A 19,774-nucleotide genomic window follows, 5' to 3' on the forward strand; every position below is an offset into this window, starting at 1 on the left:
AATCAGCTATGCGAATTTCGTGGAAAGTTACGTCCACGGCCGGAGATCCGTTCTGGAGATAGGAGTAAACACGCGTTGGAGTAAATACATATAACATTTTGCCAATTCAATTCATGGTTTTCTGTTGGTTAGGAATTTACCAAAGTTATTTAGGAAAATTTTGTACATTCTGACATATTACATCTGTAAACTGTAGCCATACTACACAGATATTACTTTACAGTTTTATGTGGACAATCCAAATTTTGTATACCATAATTTTGACCTAGTATCTTACCGTTGATCTTATAAAGCACGTAGCCATGTTCAGTAGAGGATATAAAAGGATCTACCTAAAAAAAGGTAAAATTAACATTCAAATCTTCAGTCGTGTTCCTCGTTCAAGACTTTATAACCAGAAATGCAAAATTTTATAAGATTAGTAAAGTATAAGAGATCATTATGGTTGGTAAAATTAGGTCAATAAAATATTTTATTTCTTTCAGCTCTAGTTTGTTTCAGTAGCTAGTTATTTTTAAGACGAGACAAAAACAGAATGTTTTATGTGATTCGTGTATCTGATTTTTCAATTGTCTTGTTTCTAAAGATAAATACTTACCATCTTTTTCTATAATTAATTTGTTTGCATATAATCTATCAAAGCAATGAAAAAATACCCAAGCAAAATTGATTTTATTGAGAAAAGGACGGGGGAAATTAAACAAAAATATATATTTGAAATACGGATATTTATTTTTTTTTCATAAAAATTCTAAATTCAATAATGTGTTTAAACATGTAACATTTACATATATGCGTTTATACAAAGATATATGCAATGTTTAGTGATATTTAATACTAGAATTGGAGCGTAACCGACTTACAATGATGCTGATGCATGGGACATCACATTTTACTCTTAAAAATAATATTTACCAGGTATTGTCAATTGGTAAAGGTATGTAGCGACGTATATAATGACAATCCATGAATACTGTGCGCATTTGAATTCAAAATAAACTATGAAAATAAAATAAATTATACATAAATAATCTATGTTATTCAAAAAATATGAATGCATACAACTTTGAAGTTTTCATACTATAGTTCCTATGAATCCAGCCCCTTTTACCTTACCCACTGTGATGGACGAATGAACCTACGTTCGGTATACAATATACATTATGAGAACAAAAATCAACCCTTGTGTTGTGTAAAAATATATTTCCATTTTATTTATATGACTGTTATAATAAAAATGTACATCGTTAAGTAACAAAAACATATTTACGGCGCCAATTCTGTTATTTTAAACGACTAAAAAAACGAGGGTAAAAAATTGGTTAAATAATCTACCTGACAGCAATTCTAACCACTCATTAAATACCTTCACTATATGTAATTTCACTAAACAACAATATTTATAGCACACGGAAGATTCTCTTGCTTTAATTATTATCTTTAAGAGATTAACAGAACGTAAAATCTACTATTATAGAAGTGTGCTTAGAAAAAACAAATAAGAAAATATTGAAATTATAATTCTCTCTATTACATTTCTAGAACAAATTCAGTCGAATTGGAGATTCAGCAGTTCATATCGTATAATTAAATCGATAGAAACGGTAAGAAATTTAATAAAAAGTATCAATACGGTACTAATGAGATGGATAATATTGTTTTTATTTCCTAATTTTTAATAAAAATTTTTCAAAGTAACTCAAGTATAAAATCTAATTATACGATCGTCTGCCGACAGATACAAAACAATATCAATAAAAAAGATTTATTAGTAATTTAAGATACGTAAATATATTTTAAATATAATCGAGATTTGGACTAGACAAACCACATTCTCTATCTACAGATATGTAATCCATGATAAACACTATAATTATTTGAAATCTAATTTCCGTGTCGGATAAGTGATGTGCTTTTCACATATATTTTCATTACCGCTTTCAATTTATTACAAAACATCTATAGAATGACATGTTGTACACTAATAATTTGTAGAATGAACAAAACCTCTAATTATGAAAACTTTATTGTCGAGTTCAAAAAGTCTTATGGTGGCACGTTATTACGATTTAAGATTATCTAGGTTTTTAAATGGAATAATAAATGATTATATCCAATTATGCACGCTCATAACCATCAATCACAACTAATTGCGCAAACTGCGCTTTGAAGTTACTTATAACTCACACACTAGCAATGTTTGTACTGTACCGCTTGTGTGTACCAAACGAAAATAATTCTCCTTCTAATGACGTTTCACTTTTATGCATCCGGCAAATTAAACTAAAATTTGTTCGGTTCACGTATTAAATTTAGCCTTGTCGTGTGGAATGTACCCAGTATTACGTGGTCGACTAAATTAATGTTGGTAGGTATATGAAATTGGGAATCGTGATTAAAATTTCGACTCAGCGATTGTAAAACTTCGAAATCTGAATGATTACAAAACGTCAACTATCAAAATAAAAATCGTATACAACTTGAGGTATTTCAGTTTTGCGATTTTGAAAATATATGCGTTTATGTATGTGATAAGACCAAACACCGTGTTCCTTAGTAACCATTCTAACTGGACAGTGATTCAATAACTCACAATAATCGTACTAATATTTATTAACAAAAATTAATTTGAGCACTGAATGTCTAATAGTAAATATTACATTAAATATTTTTTAAACATTTTATACTATAATATATTATGGGTAAACTAATCGATGCCCCGAAGGACAAATGAATTAGAAGCGAAATATAACAGTAAACACTCACGAACTATGAAACAGGTTTATAGGTAAATAACCACGACAGTTACTTTAGATATCTCATAACAATATCACAATTTTCAATAATATACAAAAGGACGTAGGGAATATTTTAGATAACATCGTTAAACAGGTTAAGCATAAAGTAATAGCAAATATGTGAATACGCGTTAACATTTTTTAATTTTCTATTTACACACAATTTGATCACGTTACAATGCGAATTTAAACAGGACGAAGGTTATAAAAGATGAAGACGTTCAACAAATAATAACCTCTATTAAAAAAATTCCAGAACATTCATCTAAAAGAACGTCTATATTCAATTTATACATTCGCTTCCGAACTCGCATCCTCACTTTATATTACTCATACATTTTCTCACCGAAAGCTTCAACTCAACAAAGGAAATAATGTACATAAGGCCATATCATATTTACTGTACACGTATAACGATTAGATGATTAATTAGATAAATAATGTTCGATTTAATATTACGATTTAAGGATAAGGTAATGCGTTTGTATTAACGACAGTTTGGTCCATAAACAGATTAGTAGATAAATCGAGTGTGTCCATCAAAACGTTTAGGTGTCCAGCAAAATCTTCAAATAACGTCTATGAAACTCGTATTTAAATTTTATTTGGATAACAATATTATGTTAGCTTGAATGATTTATTCGAAGAAACGGTTAAATATCTACACGAATAACTGCATTAAACGTTCCACAGATGTCATTCTCTATAGCGAAAAATGTTCGATGGAGTCTTTCGCTGGATTCCTAAAGATCGATGGACGAAGCGCCCGGCCGCCTACGGTCAGTCTTTTTCGCTAATGTTTACGAGTTTGTGCAAAATATTTCTACTAGTCGCGTCAACTAAACACCGTAAATTTATTTACAAAAACCCGCCTCGAGAACGAGACGGCGTCGAACGAAACGATGAGCACTGACCGGGAAGGGCCGGCGCGCCGAATGCCGCTTGGATCTCGAGCGTTCGTAATCGTCCATTAATTAAACCACGTTTAAACGTACGTATTTAGTACTATCGTTAACTTATCACAACCGGTATTTCCAGTCGCAATTTGGAAGATCTGATCCCGATCGATCGACTAACACTAGATCACATCTTACAAAGTTCACGAGGGGCCTTGACTTCCCGCCGGCGCTTCCGCTCGCATCTCGGACTTCAGTTTGACAAACTCGCGAGCCACTTCGTCGCTGTGCCTCTGAGACAGAATCCTCAATATCGTCCAACCCGTTTCGTCCATTTTGACTCTCGTACCGAGTGGAAGCCAACACGCGCAGGATCCCTAGGGACAAGACCCACAGTTAGACCCTAGAGCTCGAATGAAGCGGGAACACCAATCTCCGACAGCGGAGGCACATTGAAGGAAGGATATATAGAACGATACAGACAGCCGCTAAATACATTCTACCAAGAGGTATCAAAAAGCCGCACTATGAAAGTAATGCATCGTCATCGAAGGAACATCGAAGGAAGGCAAACTGAACAGGAGAACATAGATAACTGCTAAATAATACCATATCTACTGACAGGTTGCGCATTCATACAGAAGAGGTACTCTCCACAGAAATAACTAAAAACATAGATACAGTTTAACATTTCGGTGACATGTTGCACTTACAGAGTCAGTCATATTGTTTGGCCGACACTGATCCGGAATGCGTGTTACCAATCGGTTAATATTTTCGGTCTTCTAGTAACAAAAGAATTAGTTGATTATATTGTTCGTAAATTATTATAATGGATGGTACATACAAACTTGAACTTGGATTTTCATAAGTATCTTTGTCGAGAGCCATTTTTCGATACACCCTGTGTTAGATAACTAATTTACAGCCAATCATTAATTAATATTATAAATAGTTTCATAACACACAGTAATTTTGACAATTCGCTCATAAAATTGCTATAACGAAAAGCGGACATTCTTATGAAAAATGTATAAGTAATGGACTTGATCAATTAATGCAACTATATCAAATAAATTATTGAAATGTATTGAGCAAATATAAAGTGAACTCTACATTGAACATGAATTGAAAAATCTAATGAATTAATGATTTCTGAAACTGTTGATAACAAGAATTTGTAATGACACATAAATCCTACCCAAAACTTAAATCAACTATCATAATATGATCACATTAAGGCTGCGTTTCCACCAGACGGATGTGTTTGTAAGGAACCAATAGTATCGTTTCGCTAAATGATTGGTTCTTTACAAACACATCCCTCGTACGCATCTTCGCACATCTCTGGTGAAAAAGCACCCTAATTCCTGAAACTATACAGCTTTATGCTCTAAAGTGTCAGGAAGTAAAGCTAGCTCATAGCAGAAAGTGAAGTTACTGTATGTCCGCTTTTCCAAAGTTTGTATGCACCTATATAACTAGGGCAAGAAGCTTATATCTAATACACTGGAGATTTCAGTATGAACATTAACTTGTAACAAGAAAATATGACCTTGAATGACGCCTGTATGTTTTTTTATCCCTTTCACACACACTTGGCAAGTTAGGTGTGAACATACAGGCGTCATTCAAGGTCATATTTTCTTGTTACAAGTTAATGTTCATACTGAAATCTCCAGTGTATTAGATATAAGCTTCTTGAACTAGGGGTAGTTAAAGGGCGGTTACACACGCACCTGCTCGGCGATGTCGGCGAGGCGCATGACGGCGACGCCGACGAGGCGGTCCTCGCGCGCGAAGCAGTAGTCGCGCACACACACGTGCAGCTCGAACAGCTCTAGCTGCTCCGTTGCGCTCACCATACTGCGGATTTGTATTGGAGTGTTCTAGATTATAAATTTACAAAGAATAGAAAAAAATTGGTTGTTTATAAAGTAGGTTTACGATCGAGATGTTTACGTGATGACGTCTTATTGGTGGCAGCGCTCGAGATGAGACGGGAGATCGGTCCGTCTCTCTCTCGTTATACCTGCGATCGCGCTCGTGAGGTTTTGGTGTGACACAAGTTTCTGAACATGTCACCCGACTAAAACGATTTTAAAAACGTTATCACGTCAGAATTCGATCACGAGGCAGGACTCGAACTCGCATCCTTTCGCGCCATTCCGGGGCGGATGCCTGACCAACTCAGCCACTCATGACCCGCCAGAGCAATCGAATCCATTCTATTCTTTCAGTTTTATGTGTCTAAGGGACACACCGCGCGCCATCTATTGAGATGATTAACAACCATCTCAACCAATATGAAACACTTTTCAGTGAATAAATACAATATTGTAACGATGGAACACGACCTTTTTTTGTTGAAATTGATATTTTTAGTTTTATGTAAAAGCATTTGAATGCCATAAAACTAAAAATATCAATTTCAACAGTGTTCTAGATTGTTCTCGAATATTCCAATAATGAACAACTTTTGTGGATTGTGCTAACTTGTTTGTTAAACCGTAACACAAGTATTTTATACTTATCGCGAGCACCAGTCTCTCACAAATGTTGGTTAAAAGATATAATATAGATTAACAATGTATGTGTAACAATGGTATACCATTTTGTGATGAGAAAAAAAAAATTACTTGTGTGTGAGGAATATTTGTATGGAGATGTTCTAGAACGTTCTCCAATGAAATTTTGAATATGTACAAGTTATTCTGGAATGTTCCCGAATAATGTAATAATGAAAAGTTCCAGTTTGTCTATTGCGCTCAACATAATATATATATTTTGGAAATTTGATACTTTACATTACGTTGGATAGTATGAAAAATTTAAGGACGATTATAATTATATAAAAACTTACAAATGAAACGTCTCATTGAACTTTGGACTCCAATTATTGCTTTTCGATTTGGTCGCGAATTTCCTCTTCTTATCAGCGAGGTGTGGCCCGATGAGGTTCACTTCAATAAACGGCCGGAACATACCGCTCGCTATCACCCATTTTAGATCGTTTGCTGCCACAACTATAAAATAATAAGATATTAGAATTTAAACACAAAGAATTTTATAATTAAGTTATTATAAAAAAAAATACTCAAAAAGAATTCTCGGAAGAGTTGATGGCAGGAACGAAAAGAGAGCTAAAAATGTTTACGACAGGAGTACATTATTTCACAAAATAAAGTTGTGGAAATTGTTTTCTATACAATGAAAGAGCAAAAGTGAAATAATACATACGATAATAAAACAATATTATTGAATATTTTGAATCGTAATAAATAAGGTAATCATTAGGAGACTGAAGATATCGTATCAGATAGAGCAATTATGCCAGAAATGTTTCTTTTTTTAATCTATAGTACTAATATTATAAAGCTGAAGAGTTTGTTTGTTTGTTTGTTTGAACGCGCTAATCTCGGGAACTACTGGTCCGATTTGAAAAATACTTTCGGTGTTAGCCCATTTATCGAGGAAGGCTATAGGCTATGTATCATCACGCTAAGACCAATAAGAGCGGAGCAATGCGGGTGAAACCGCGCGGCACAGCTAGTAAATTATAAATTTCTTACCCTTAACAGTAATCTTGTGTTCGCCAGTACCAGGGTGCGTGAACAGGTCCACTTGAAGCGATATTTCTCCCACACTCCCCTCCTCCGCCACTGCAGCATCTTAACATTTCATTCGAGTCAATGTAATAAAGACAATTGTGTGTATGTTGTCTGTACATGGTGGTATGTGAAGTAAATTTACAATATTTTTAATTAACGATTACGAAGATGACAATGTTCATATGAAATTAACCATAATTTCAATACCAAGTGTCCAACAGTAGTTATTTTATGAGTAGATAGAGAGTTAGAAAATAATGTGACAATAAAATTTTAGAAGAAATCAGCAATTACACGCCTTCCTCCACAACACACGAGTAAATTTAAAGAAAATAAAAGTTAAGCTATTGCATAGCTTCTATCGCGGGCCTTGAGCGCGGGGACCGAATCGAGAAATTCCGTAACGAAAAAACCTCACTCTCCCCACTCCGACGGACACGGAGGTGTGGCTTGAAGGCATAGCATGCAATAGCTTTACCGCGGCAGTCCCCGAGTGCCACACGTCTTTTTTTTTAATTAACGATTACGAAGATGACAATGTTCATATTATGAAATTATGGTAGTGTCCAACAGTAGTTATTTTATAGATAGAGAGTTAGAAAATAATGTGACAATAAAATTTTAGAAGACATCAGCAATTCCACCTTCCTTCCTCCACCACACCAGTACATTTAAATAAAATAAAAGTAATTTATACCTAAGACCCCTCACATCAATTCTCTAATCGAAAAACTGGTAAGTAACTAGACTTTAGTTGTTAGTGTAACAATGATTTGTTTTAATGATAAACACATGATTTTATAAGTGCCTAGCTAGCTAGAAAGAGTCCCAAGCGTCGGTCGAATCAAATCGCCGATCATATTTGAATACGTTTTAGATTTAGCAACAGACAAGACTCGATGACGACGATTTAATAACGGTCCTGGTGGAAGGAGTCGATCGTCAGTAATGAGAGGCTAATTAGTCAGAGAGAAACAATTATAATTTTATTTTGTTGTTATTATAATGCACCCTGATTCTGCTGACACGTGCCAGAAGTGAAACTTCTATGGCAAGATTCTTACTCCATGACGTGACGGTATCGCCATGACGCGACCTTGAAATTTTACTCTCCACGCGCATAAAGAAGTTTAACTTCAAAAATCTTTGAAAGTACTTTTTTAGTGTATTCAGTACCGATTCCAACAATTTCCGTGTAAAATGAACGTCTCTATAAATAGAGCTGAAATAAACATTTTTCTATAGACACGCACCTTGATTCTGCTGACTCGTAACAAAGGTCCTTATAAGCGTATCCGTGGTCTGTGTGTAGAGGCTGAGAGCATATCGCAGTGACTGTAACTCGGGACTCTTCTCTAGGAATGTCTTCTTGAGTCCGTTTCCTCCCGCGTGGAAGTATTGCTTGATTGTATCTAATGCTGCGTCTAAAACTGCGCATTGCTTTGGTGTAAGACTCTTTTCTGCTGAGAGATGCTGTGGAAATAAGGTTAGGTTAAGTGGTGATAATATGGGTAAAGGATAAACGTTAAATGTATGTTTTCAAATAAAATACGACGACACAACTATTTTATAACAATAGATGGATCCGTACAAAGCAAACGTGAAACTATTGCTGCGTATAGCAGCTTTGTCTGTGTGGACGTGGGTCAGCGGAGCATTATGGGCGTGTGTTGCCATTTTCCTTGCACTGTGTCAACCCGCATAATTATACACGCGTCAACATTCTACATACTTAAGAAAAAAACGCATTTTGAAATTTATAAATAAGTATATTTCTTTTTTTTTCTTTTTCGCAGATGGATAAAATAGAATCGTAAAATTTAAAACATACCTAATTTTTCGTTTACAATTTCAACAAGTTTCATATTAGGCATTAAAATCTCTGTTTCAAAACTGAATTTCATTTGATATCAATCAAATAAGTAAAATCACTATAAACTTCTATATATCTATACAATAATTTAAAAACAAACATACCTCTTTAGATATATCCATAACACCGGACAGAGCGTGCTTGACGTCCTGTTTGCCAACTGTACTCTTGAACAGTTGCGTCATATCTTCGATCTTAGCGTTCGCTGCCAAGTTCTTGGCGTTGTTCGTCAGATTCTTCAACATCATCTGTTGGATTGATGCAATGTTGTTTGTGAGCTGATTTATTTGTTTTATTTCATATCAATGTATGTTATGTATGTTGACGTGATTTGTGAATCACTCTGTGATGTCGTGTTCAGTGTGTTGATATATTTTAGAGACGTAAAATGGTGTAGGTTTGTGGTGACTTTTTAATTAATTTTGAAGAAAAAGATTTTGGATAAAACAATTCTGGGCTAAAAAAAGCTTAATTTTAATTTTACTATTAAAAAGAAGTTAAAATTAATCTAAAATTTTATGATTTCACATTCCTTAATTTATACCCTAAAATCCTATAAAATAGGATATTTAATCATTCTATATTATAAATAAGAGATAATAAACATTCTATCTAGATAGGCGTGGACTTTTTTTTGGGTATTAAGATTCGTAATTGATAGTTATATTACCGTCTTATCTGTCATCGGTGGAAGGACGACTGTTTTTTCTAGGATCTTCATAACTATCTTCCATAATTCCTTTAGCAACCGTTTTAGTACTGTCTTTTCGCAGGATTCAGCATACATCGTCAACGAACCATCCTGAAAATTGTAAAAATATAAATTAAGCAGTTGCCTTGGCTAAAATATGTGATTCACAAATAAAAATTGAAAACATAAATATGACCCCTTGCTAGTTTCGATAACTCCTATATAGTTGATTGGTAGATCCTTTAAAATAAAAAGCTGCCTCCTTGCAAAGTTCTGCAGCTCCAATATGATACTTGCATTTGAGTAATTCTGATAACTTTCCACCTGACACCTCTTCCCCTATAACCTATCATTTAACCCATTGAGCCCCAAACGGCCCGATCGGTCCACGACACAATAGATTTTCTATTGTGTCTGTGATTCCGGGGCCTGAGTTATTAAAATGAAAACAAACACCTTACCACACCAATATGACCAAATCCATCAGCAGTCGAGTTCCATTTTGATGTACTCTCTGCAAAAAGAAAACAAGAACAACAAAAAAGTCTTACCAATATATCCATAAGCGGTCTCAGCACTTCATCCGCTTCATGATGTGCGGGTGGTTGTGGTTGTCCCGGCGCCGCTCCACCGCCAACCTTCTGCAGTAGCTCACCCAGCTCTTTGACACTCGCCGTGATTCGGGTTTCTAGGCTGTGGAGGATTAATTTAAGGGTTTGAATTGTGTAAAAAAAAAGAAAATATAAATCATTTTACTGGAAATTTCAAATATTGGTCATAAACGTTTTCGGTTTAACAATGAAATAATTAGTGCGTAAGTATAGTCAAGTTTTTCTGACGAGAGGGGAAACATTATATACAAAGCACGATACGGCGTTCGAAGCTATTATTAACTGAAACTTCTTTTAGGAATTTTATCATTGAAATTGCAGATATCAGATATATTTTTTTTCGTTTTCCAAGTCAGATAATGTTTATGTCCAAAATTTGTATGGTAAGCTTAATCTTATCAGCACCTTTAAACAGCACAAACCATACCTATTAGCGAACATAGAGGCCAGTTCGTCCAGCGTGCTGTTAAGGCTCTGCTGCAGATCGTTCAGAATGTCGGCCGCGTCCCGCTCCAGCTTGTTGCCGCCCATCGCTTCGAACATCTTCTCTAATTGTACCCGCAGTTGTTGTATGTTGTTCATTAAGATGCAAGCCTGTGACATTGAATGGGATTTGGTTGTATGAGACATGTTGAACGTGGAATTTGGCACTAGTATCTATTTGAGGCGAGTCGCTGAAAATCTGCCGAGATAATCAAGTCGACGAAAGTTTCTTCCCTTTTAAAAAGTTTTACTATACTATTAACATTATCATAATTTTGCAAGCTGTTTACATAATATACTGATTTTTGAGCTAGTAGGTGTAAATTATTATTTTTCTCTATGTTAACGATTCAAAAGCACTTCTAAACGAAGTCTACTTGAATAAATATACTTTTGAGTTTCCACTGGAAACTTATAAAAAATACTTTACAGTACTGGAAACTTTCCAGTACTGTAAAGTATTTTTTATAAGTTTCTCAACGTACGGCAATAATTAATATTCTAGTAGTTCAAACATATTTTTTTTAATTACACGCATTTACTAATCTTGACTTTGTTTCAAATAATTAATACCTATTCCCACTTTTTTATTTTATCCACTTACCACTCTCTCCTCCTTCAGATGTTCCGGGAATTCCTTCTTCACGATATCCGCGTACGCGACCAGCACTTTAACAATGGTCTTAGCAAATCTCTTCATATACCGTTTCCAAATCTCTGGATCTGGACACTCCAGTTTGGAGACCACGTCGAAGCATTGGGTTAGTTGGGTAAATACGTCCACTACTGAGTTGCTGAATAGCGCGTGTTCGCTTGATTTTTGGAACTGTGGAAGGGTTTATTTTATTAAAAAACAATAATTATTATCAATATATGATGGAGCTTTATTTAATTTGATCATCTGTTAGGTGATAATGACTTTAATTTCAGAAATGACGATTACGAGAGATAAAAGGTTATGACAACCTGTTAGCAGGTGAACAACGTAATAATATGTCGAGTCAGTTTATATTAGTGTTTATTATTTTTTTTTTTATATAGATACTTGTTTCTTGTGTGCTCTCCAAATCATTAAAAATATTATATTAATGATGATGTTTAACTATAACTAACACAAAATAAATAAAATTGAAAAAAATCTTGAAACATTTGAGGTAAATCATCAAAAATAACATAGCAATTCATACTAACCCCATCACGTTTATCTCTATTAAAAGCTCCGTTTAGATATTCCAACGAAACATCATCATTCTCGTTGAGCCACTGCATCACGAAGGGTTCGAACCACGCTGGATATTCGGGAACCGCGCCGCAGTATGGAGGCACGTCTTTCACGTAGTTTGTGTGCAGCCATTTCACCTGGTTGAAGGAAAATATGTATTAATTTTATTTTATTCGTTATTTTCTAGTAATGTCTAGTAATGTAAAAATATTTTCATGCATATTCCGTTCGGTAACTGCTTGATATTAGAACGATATTTAAAAAAAAATCCGCTCTATGAATAACTATTATTTAATTACAAAGAGTTTGGGCTACCGAATTAGATTTTATAATTATTGATACAATAGCTTACCGTCGATCTATGATTTTCTATAATAACAGTGTATTGTCATCTACCTTCACAATTGTTAAATCCGAATATCCCTATACTTATTTAGTTACTAGTTTACGTAATATGTTCAGTAACAATATAGAAGCATACCTTGAAATGTAAATTCATGTATGCGGATGACTTGCAAAGTCTATGCTGTTCGTGTTCTTCTAAAGCGTACTTCATGTCCACTGCGAAAAGCGACCACATTGTCGCTGCTGATAACTGAAAATACAAAGAAAGGTATTTTATATTAACTGTATTCTATGTTTATTATTTGCATCTTTCGTATGTTTTTCACTTTTATACTAAGAAATGACTATGATAAAGAATTTTAATTATAAAGGAGTCGCAAAGGACGTTAAACAAAATATATGAATTTCAGGTTTTTATGCTAAAAAAACAATATTGTGTAGACTATGCATAGGCGTTAGTGTTAATTCTCCAGAGTAAAAATTAACACCAACGCCTAATCAAGGCCACGTCATCTTATCGACACATTTATTAATTACATCTCCTCATAGTTAAATATTCAGCAAAAAATATTAAAAAAATATCTTATTACCTGACCAATATTCAATTCTTGTGGGAACTGATTCAAAACAGGCGCATAACTGTTTCTATCTTCTTCTATCACAGATACTATAAGAGCAATGAGCTTGTGCCAAAAATCAACTGAATCCAATTGAGGTCCGTGGTCCGATGGATCCCTTTTAGCTTCGTTCGGGTCTACCTGAAAATATATGGATTTTTCTTTATGTTTCATAAAACATTAACTTAATTAATTGATACAGTGGTTAACACTAATTTACTTGAAAATAAATTTTATTTCATTTACCGCCAGAACAAACGTCAAATGTTATGTAATTCGAATTTCGAATGCTTAGCTTTTTTTCTATGTTATGACAAATGAGCATAGACAATATATTGCCAGTTCAAGAAGGTTGAATAAAAGAAAAAAAAAAGACAAAGACATTTAAACACTTACCTGGAATTCTCTATTGTAAAGTTCGTAGCAGTTTTCGAATAGAAATTGATACGTTGATCTTAGACACGCCTTAACACAGTCTTTGACTACGGTGCTAGCTCGAGGCGGACTGCTAAGTTCTTGTACCTAAAAATTTATATTATTTTAAAATCCTTAAACGCCAAATAAATAAAAATGAAATAATTATTATTTTTTTAATTTGGTAACAACTACACTTAAAATTAAATTATAGTCTAGAGCCAAGTCTAGCACTTATCGCAAAATAATTAAAGCCATATAAATACAAATGATTTATTAGGTAAATAGCTTAATGTTGAATGGAAAATTTGGGTAAAAAGTATATTTGTTTATTAATATAGGTAAAATTTAAGTTGATTTGTCTATCAAGAATACGTTTAATTTCATTATTATATTTAGTTATTTCTCCATCTCTTTGCATTAAGTATCTCTCGCTCCAAACTTGACTAATATAAGCCGTAAACTCATAAGAAACTTACCTTCATCCTAAAGAATGTGATACTCGTAAGAAGGTCGACTGTGGACTTGAGATCCATAAGTTTCTCCGCACTCGAAGCCGGGAAATTATTTCTGTACATTGAAAGGTCTATCCGAAGTGAGTTATGAAGTTGGTCGAGTAGTTTCACGAACTTTTCTTTCTGTTATCGAATTAAGAAAGGTGTGAGTGGATTATCGACTCATAATTATAACAATGACTGAAAGGAAAAAGTAATTTGTTCAGTTAATGGAATGACAAAGGAATGTTTTCCGTGAAATCGTGAAGGGCAACTATTGACTATGCGTTTGACGCAGTAGAGTGTTAATATTGTTATATTCTTTTGATTATTACATGTTTTGGTACAACTTTTCAATAATTAATCTAGTTTCCATATTATTTATGATTCTCTAAAGGGTGAATACTAGTCTAATGCCTAGTTTCGGATCAATATCATTAATATTTAAACCGCTTTGAGTGGAAAGTCTCAAAGCTTTCTGCATGAAAAACGCGACGTGGTAATAATTATTTCTTACATACTGAGGTTATTCATATTGATACTATCATTAAAATATTGTTAAAACTATTAACTATTTTCGTATTTTTCAATGAAATTGATAACATTTTATACAATTAACCTCACATAATGAAGCATCTTATCATACCCATAACAGAACTTATTCATAACCAGGTAGGTATAATATGTCAAAATATGTGGCGTGTTGAATTTATGATGACGTCATAATTATACTTCCACCATTTTGTTTCTTTTCGGGTGGCGTGTCGTTAAAATCGGTCACTCATCGCGTAAAATCGATAGAATCAACAATATTTTATTCAAACAAAAACTCTATACGTTGTCGTAACTATGAAAAGAAAATGTTACATCGTATTTTGTGTTAAAACGACACAGAGTTTGCCCAATTTCAGTTTTATTGCTACTATTTTTAGTGTGTCATAATTTATAAAACTAATCTGTAGTCCATTTAGGTATATTAAGGGTATGTTAAGCTGAAATAAAACACAGGTAATATATTTAATCTATTCAGAGTCCAATTGAAATTAATTATCAGCACGGCCGATATTTCATCATGGTCTGAAATACGCAGTGAAATTGCTTATTAAGCAATAAAATTAAATGGGTTATTGCCCAGAGTCAAGGAAAAGGTAATTAGCCGTTTTATCTCTGGGTTGGTTTAGCGATAGGCCTATAATGCCCGCTAGAAATTCATATTTTATTTTATGTATACTTGAGCATTGGCAAAGCTAAGGTCTGTTCTTGGGAAAATCTTGAAATAACTTGGGTAATGAAAGGGAAAGGGTAGACTGTTATTTAATATAATTAATCATTCGTATTGCGAATTTTATTACATTTTGTGCTTCCTTTCATTATGCAATTAATATTGAACAACGTCTTGTTTAATTAACTTTTGAATATACATAGCGACTAAATATGTTTAATGTTTAATTTATTGTAATAACGTTGTTAATTATAATTAATGATCAAGAGAATTTTAGATAAACATTGAAGTGCCTAAGAAATTACAATTAATTATTGAAACATTTTCAAAATTAGTTAAATATTTCACACACTTAAGTGCGTAATTATATAAAATTCATTCTTCATAAGGGTACAAACTCTTATTTCCAGCTTATTCATTCACTTATAATTTAGACTTACTCCAAAGTTAGAAGCGGCGAAACGATCAGACGCAGACACAGCGGACGAAGCCGTAGTATGCGCATAGTATGCGTTGATGTTGGCTAATAGAGTTGACATGACAGCTGGAACTCCCGCGCATAAGTACTTTGTTGATAAACAGTGGAAATGCCTGGAAAAGATGAACGGTGTCAATATAATATTATGATACAACAGATATAGGAACAAGAACAAACGAAAAATAGATTAAGTATATACAAAATATTACAATACAGTTATATGTCGAGGTTTGTTTTATATGTAGATTAAAGGGTCTTAGACATTTTTTCTCTAGCGTTCCCATACATTAGAAAGTCACATAGCGGAATAATCAATATCACTAAAAATACTATTAACGCATGAATGTATTTAGGGTCATCATCATCGATTTCCCCACTTAAAAAGTGTCATCATTAACCAGCTAATTTCCATTACAAATTCAACTTACGTCATAGCCTGATAAATAGCTTCAATGCCGTATCTCATAGCGAATTCGTCAACAATCTCTTCAGGGTTCTCGTTGAAGTAGATCTTCCAAGCGTCATCACCTCGAGCCGCTGGTAGCGTGACCGCACCACCGTTCTCTTCGCAAAGGTAGTGGAACAGGTTCTCGTGGAGGCACGTGTACTGTGGAAGAAATAAGTAAATAAGTAACATGTAGTGTATGGTGAAGGTCGGTTTCTAGATTGTCAGACAGGTGTAAATTGACTTGAAATTGCTTTGCTTAAAAAAAAAACTTTTCGAGTGAAAAATAATTAAAAAAATGTTTTTTGGTAGCAGTGCCAGTGGTGACACCACGGTGAGGATCTCAAACTTCAAATCGAGAAGTCAGTCCAGGAATAAATTGATTTTTAATTTATCTGCTCATGCTGATAACATCACCGCTGCTACAACGGTAAAGAATACACCGCGAGAAAATCGACACGTCGAAGATTAGAAAAGTTGGAATTCAAACGTTATTACAAAATGTCCATACCACTGCTAATACGAAGTCAGTCAGAAATATAAGTCGCCTTTATTAACATAATATCTCTTCACTGTTTTTTTATATTATATTTAAAGTACTTTTAAAGGCCTTTTTATTATTATTTACACTATATACATTCAGTTTCTACCTTATCATTGCATTTAGACTTTCCAAGAGAATTTCAAGAACATTTCACGTAAGACATAGTATTCTAATGCTGTAACAGATATACAATGCAAACGTAAGTCCGAGCTTGAAACCAACTGCCCATTTATCATTCTATCTTAACAAAGATGTTTCTGGAACGGTCTGAAAGTGTCATGCCTTGTAGAATAAATGTAATTGCATTTACATTTTCAATTAACAGTCTCTTTGAACCGTTTGCGGTTTTGTATTTTTGAAAAACATAACGATAATTACTTTGTTTAATGTTCGAGATTTGTTTTTATTTTTATTTTGTTATATTTAAGTGTTTGAGTTGATACGTAGGTATTTGAAAATGTTTTTCTATTATTTGTGTACCCTCGTTCGAAATATGAAAGTGTGAAAACCATTGACGCATGACGTCATTCTGCGAAGGACCGTGAATGAAAAAAATAAATTGTGCGTCAAAGTTTTTGTCTCATCAGTGCATTCACTTATTTTTAAAGCAATTTATACCTTGGAGATGAAGCCCTGCTTCTCAAAGCAGTAAACAGTAGTTAGTTCTACGTAAAGTTCGTTCTACGTATCGTAGTTGTGTTCTACGTAAAGAAAAGTTCGCGCCAAGAAAGAAACAAGGAAATTTATTCTTAATTGTAAACGCCCATTATCTTATGCACATAAAAGGAAAACATACAGAAAAAGTCGTAAAGGTTATAGGTATTATTATGTCCGCATATGAATTCGGACAAATTTCTAATAGTAATAATAATTTCACCATAAAATTGTTCTTCATTAAAAAAAATTAATTACCGTAGAATCTTCCACAACTAGTTTAGAACAAGAGAAAATTATAATGAAAAAAGTTGTAGAGTAAAAATCTGCGTAAAAAAAGTATTCTTGTCATAACATTCAGGCGTTTTCAATTTGGTACCCCTAACAATAGAATTCATATGGGAAATCAGAGTGGACCGGACATAAATTGATTTTCACTTAGTGGAGTGTTTACTGAAGGGTTTGAATTCGATGCTACCTGTCCTTTTTCGTTTGGGCTTGTTGTCATTACGCTTTAATCTGCGACAAGAATAAAATACTTACGTATATGATCATATGTTTGAATGTTTCAGTAAAAACTCAGTTTCTGTTACAAACGATTATAAGATCGAAAAACATTTCGTTTTGATATTATCATTACACATTTCAAACTCGTTATAGATTTTTATTATCATTGTAATTGTAGAATCGCACCAAGCCGAAATAGCGGGTGGCTTCTACTACATTAGGGAAAATTACGTTAACACAAAATCGATGTTCGGAAATAGTGAGCAGCAAAACAATGCACCACGTACTTGGAGATGCTGCAGCACTCGATGAATTTGCGCCCAATCATCCGATGCGATACACGTGTTTTAATGGCCGCCGCGCGCGCACACAGCAGAGGAGCGGCTCGATCGAATGCGGAAGTACAAGTGTCGACCACAGATTAAGGTCTCGACTGTCGTGGTGCATGACAGTTGCAAAATAATTTGACAACCTTTGTTTGCATACTCTGTGCCAAACATCGATAATAGACACCACGATCAATTACACGGTAACGAAACATCCCGCCCACCAAAATGCCTATGGTATTTTCTGGTCAGACGATAAATAGAACATAATGGGAACGAGAACGATAAGAATGATCCGCATAATTATTGATGATACTTATTGATTACGATAAAAACTAGTTACCTAACTAATTGATTCTGTATAACACGATAGATGTTACACAGACACGATATCTTATTGCTAACGATAACTTAATGTCTAGATACCTTACGATACTAAAGAAAGATAAACGATTTAAGCTAGTCCTCGATTGGTAGAGGGCATAACTTAACCAACGGTCTTTGAATTATATGATTTTTCGCTGTTTTAACTACTGCAATCCGAGCTACACCATCAGAACCGGGTAAAAGATCCACTACTCTGGCAAGAGACCATTGTAGTGGCGCACGATTTTCATCCTTAATTATCACCATTGAGCCTATCTGAAGCGGTTTAGAATCCTTAGTCCATTTGGCGCGTTGTGTTAGTGAGTTAAGATACTCGTGTTTCCATTTGGACCAAAAACTCTGGTGAAATGATTGTAACAACTGCCACCGATGAAGCCGACTTATATTAACATTTGATAGATCTTCATCAGGGACAGCTGTCAAAGGCTCTAAGGTAAGGAAATGGCCTGGATGCAAGTAGTTACGATGAATGTTGTCGATAGTTAAAAACGTTAATGGATGATCAGACGGTAGAAAGGCTGGATGCCTTGTTCGTATTCTAAACCTGCGCGTGAAATTCTACCGCCCACCCTGAGAATACCTAATCGATCGATAAATGGATTGAGTTTTCGAAAAGGTTTCGATAAAAGTTTGTTTGATTTAAGATTAGCAATTTCGTTCGAAAAGACTTGACTCTGTACATGTTTAACGATTTTTAATAATGCGTTATGTCTTTCAACGTTATTAATGAAATTATTACGATTAGCTTGAGCTGGGGTTCTAGAGTTATTGATAAAACGATATACAAATGCCAAAATGTTAACGATTGTTTGAAATGATGAATAACGATTAAGTAAAGAGTCAATTATTGTTGGTTCGATTGGAGCTCTCTCTTCAGCGGAAAGAGCTACCTTACGTTGCTCCTTCTCCATAACGACCTTCTCCTCATTTGATGTGACAACAGCTGTATCCGTAGGCCAAGTATCACTACCTTGGGTTAACCAGCACGGTCCCGCCCACCATAAGGCATTGTGCACAAGCTCACTCGGAAATAAACCTCGCGAACACAAATCAACAGGATTATCACCTGAGGATACAGGATGCCACCAGTCTGTAGGGGTGATATCCTGTATGTGACTGACACGATTCGCGACAAATGTTGTCCAACGCGAAGAAT

At 34.3% G+C, this 19,774-nt stretch overlaps 1 protein-coding gene across 1 annotated transcript in view; it reads right to left on the minus strand.

Moving 5' to 3' along the window:
- Positions 1–709: 709 nt before the first annotated feature.
- The window catches only part of unc-13 (protein unc13 homolog), a 55,770-nt gene continuing 36,705 nt past the window's right edge, over positions 710–19,774 (minus strand). The window contains exons 11-28 of the mRNA XM_090113437.1: positions 16,184–16,362; positions 15,718–15,868; positions 14,041–14,199; positions 13,544–13,669; positions 13,121–13,288; positions 12,667–12,780; positions 12,155–12,322; positions 11,568–11,789; positions 10,908–11,074; positions 10,421–10,562; positions 9,849–9,980; positions 9,283–9,426; positions 8,559–8,778; positions 7,267–7,365; positions 6,558–6,720; positions 5,434–5,560; positions 4,408–4,476; positions 710–4,071 (exon numbers count right to left, since the gene is read on the minus strand). Coding sequence (XP_089969563.1) covers positions 3,898–4,071; positions 4,408–4,476; positions 5,434–5,560; positions 6,558–6,720; positions 7,267–7,365; positions 8,559–8,778; positions 9,283–9,426; positions 9,849–9,980; positions 10,421–10,562; positions 10,908–11,074; positions 11,568–11,789; positions 12,155–12,322; positions 12,667–12,780; positions 13,121–13,288; positions 13,544–13,669; positions 14,041–14,199; positions 15,718–15,868; positions 16,184–16,362 — 2,724 coding nt within the window. The 3' untranslated portion in view covers positions 710–3,897. The remainder of the gene's footprint in view (positions 4,072–4,407; positions 4,477–5,433; positions 5,561–6,557; positions 6,721–7,266; positions 7,366–8,558; positions 8,779–9,282; positions 9,427–9,848; positions 9,981–10,420; positions 10,563–10,907; positions 11,075–11,567; positions 11,790–12,154; positions 12,323–12,666; positions 12,781–13,120; positions 13,289–13,543; positions 13,670–14,040; positions 14,200–15,717; positions 15,869–16,183; positions 16,363–19,774) is intronic.

This window comes from Colias eurytheme, chromosome 19 (assembly GCF_061535395.1).
Source record: "Colias eurytheme isolate Ceu_HAF_F1 chromosome 19, ilColEury1 Martin Lab GWU primary, whole genome shotgun sequence".
Lineage (NCBI taxonomy): Eukaryota > Metazoa > Arthropoda > Insecta > Lepidoptera > Pieridae > Colias > Colias eurytheme.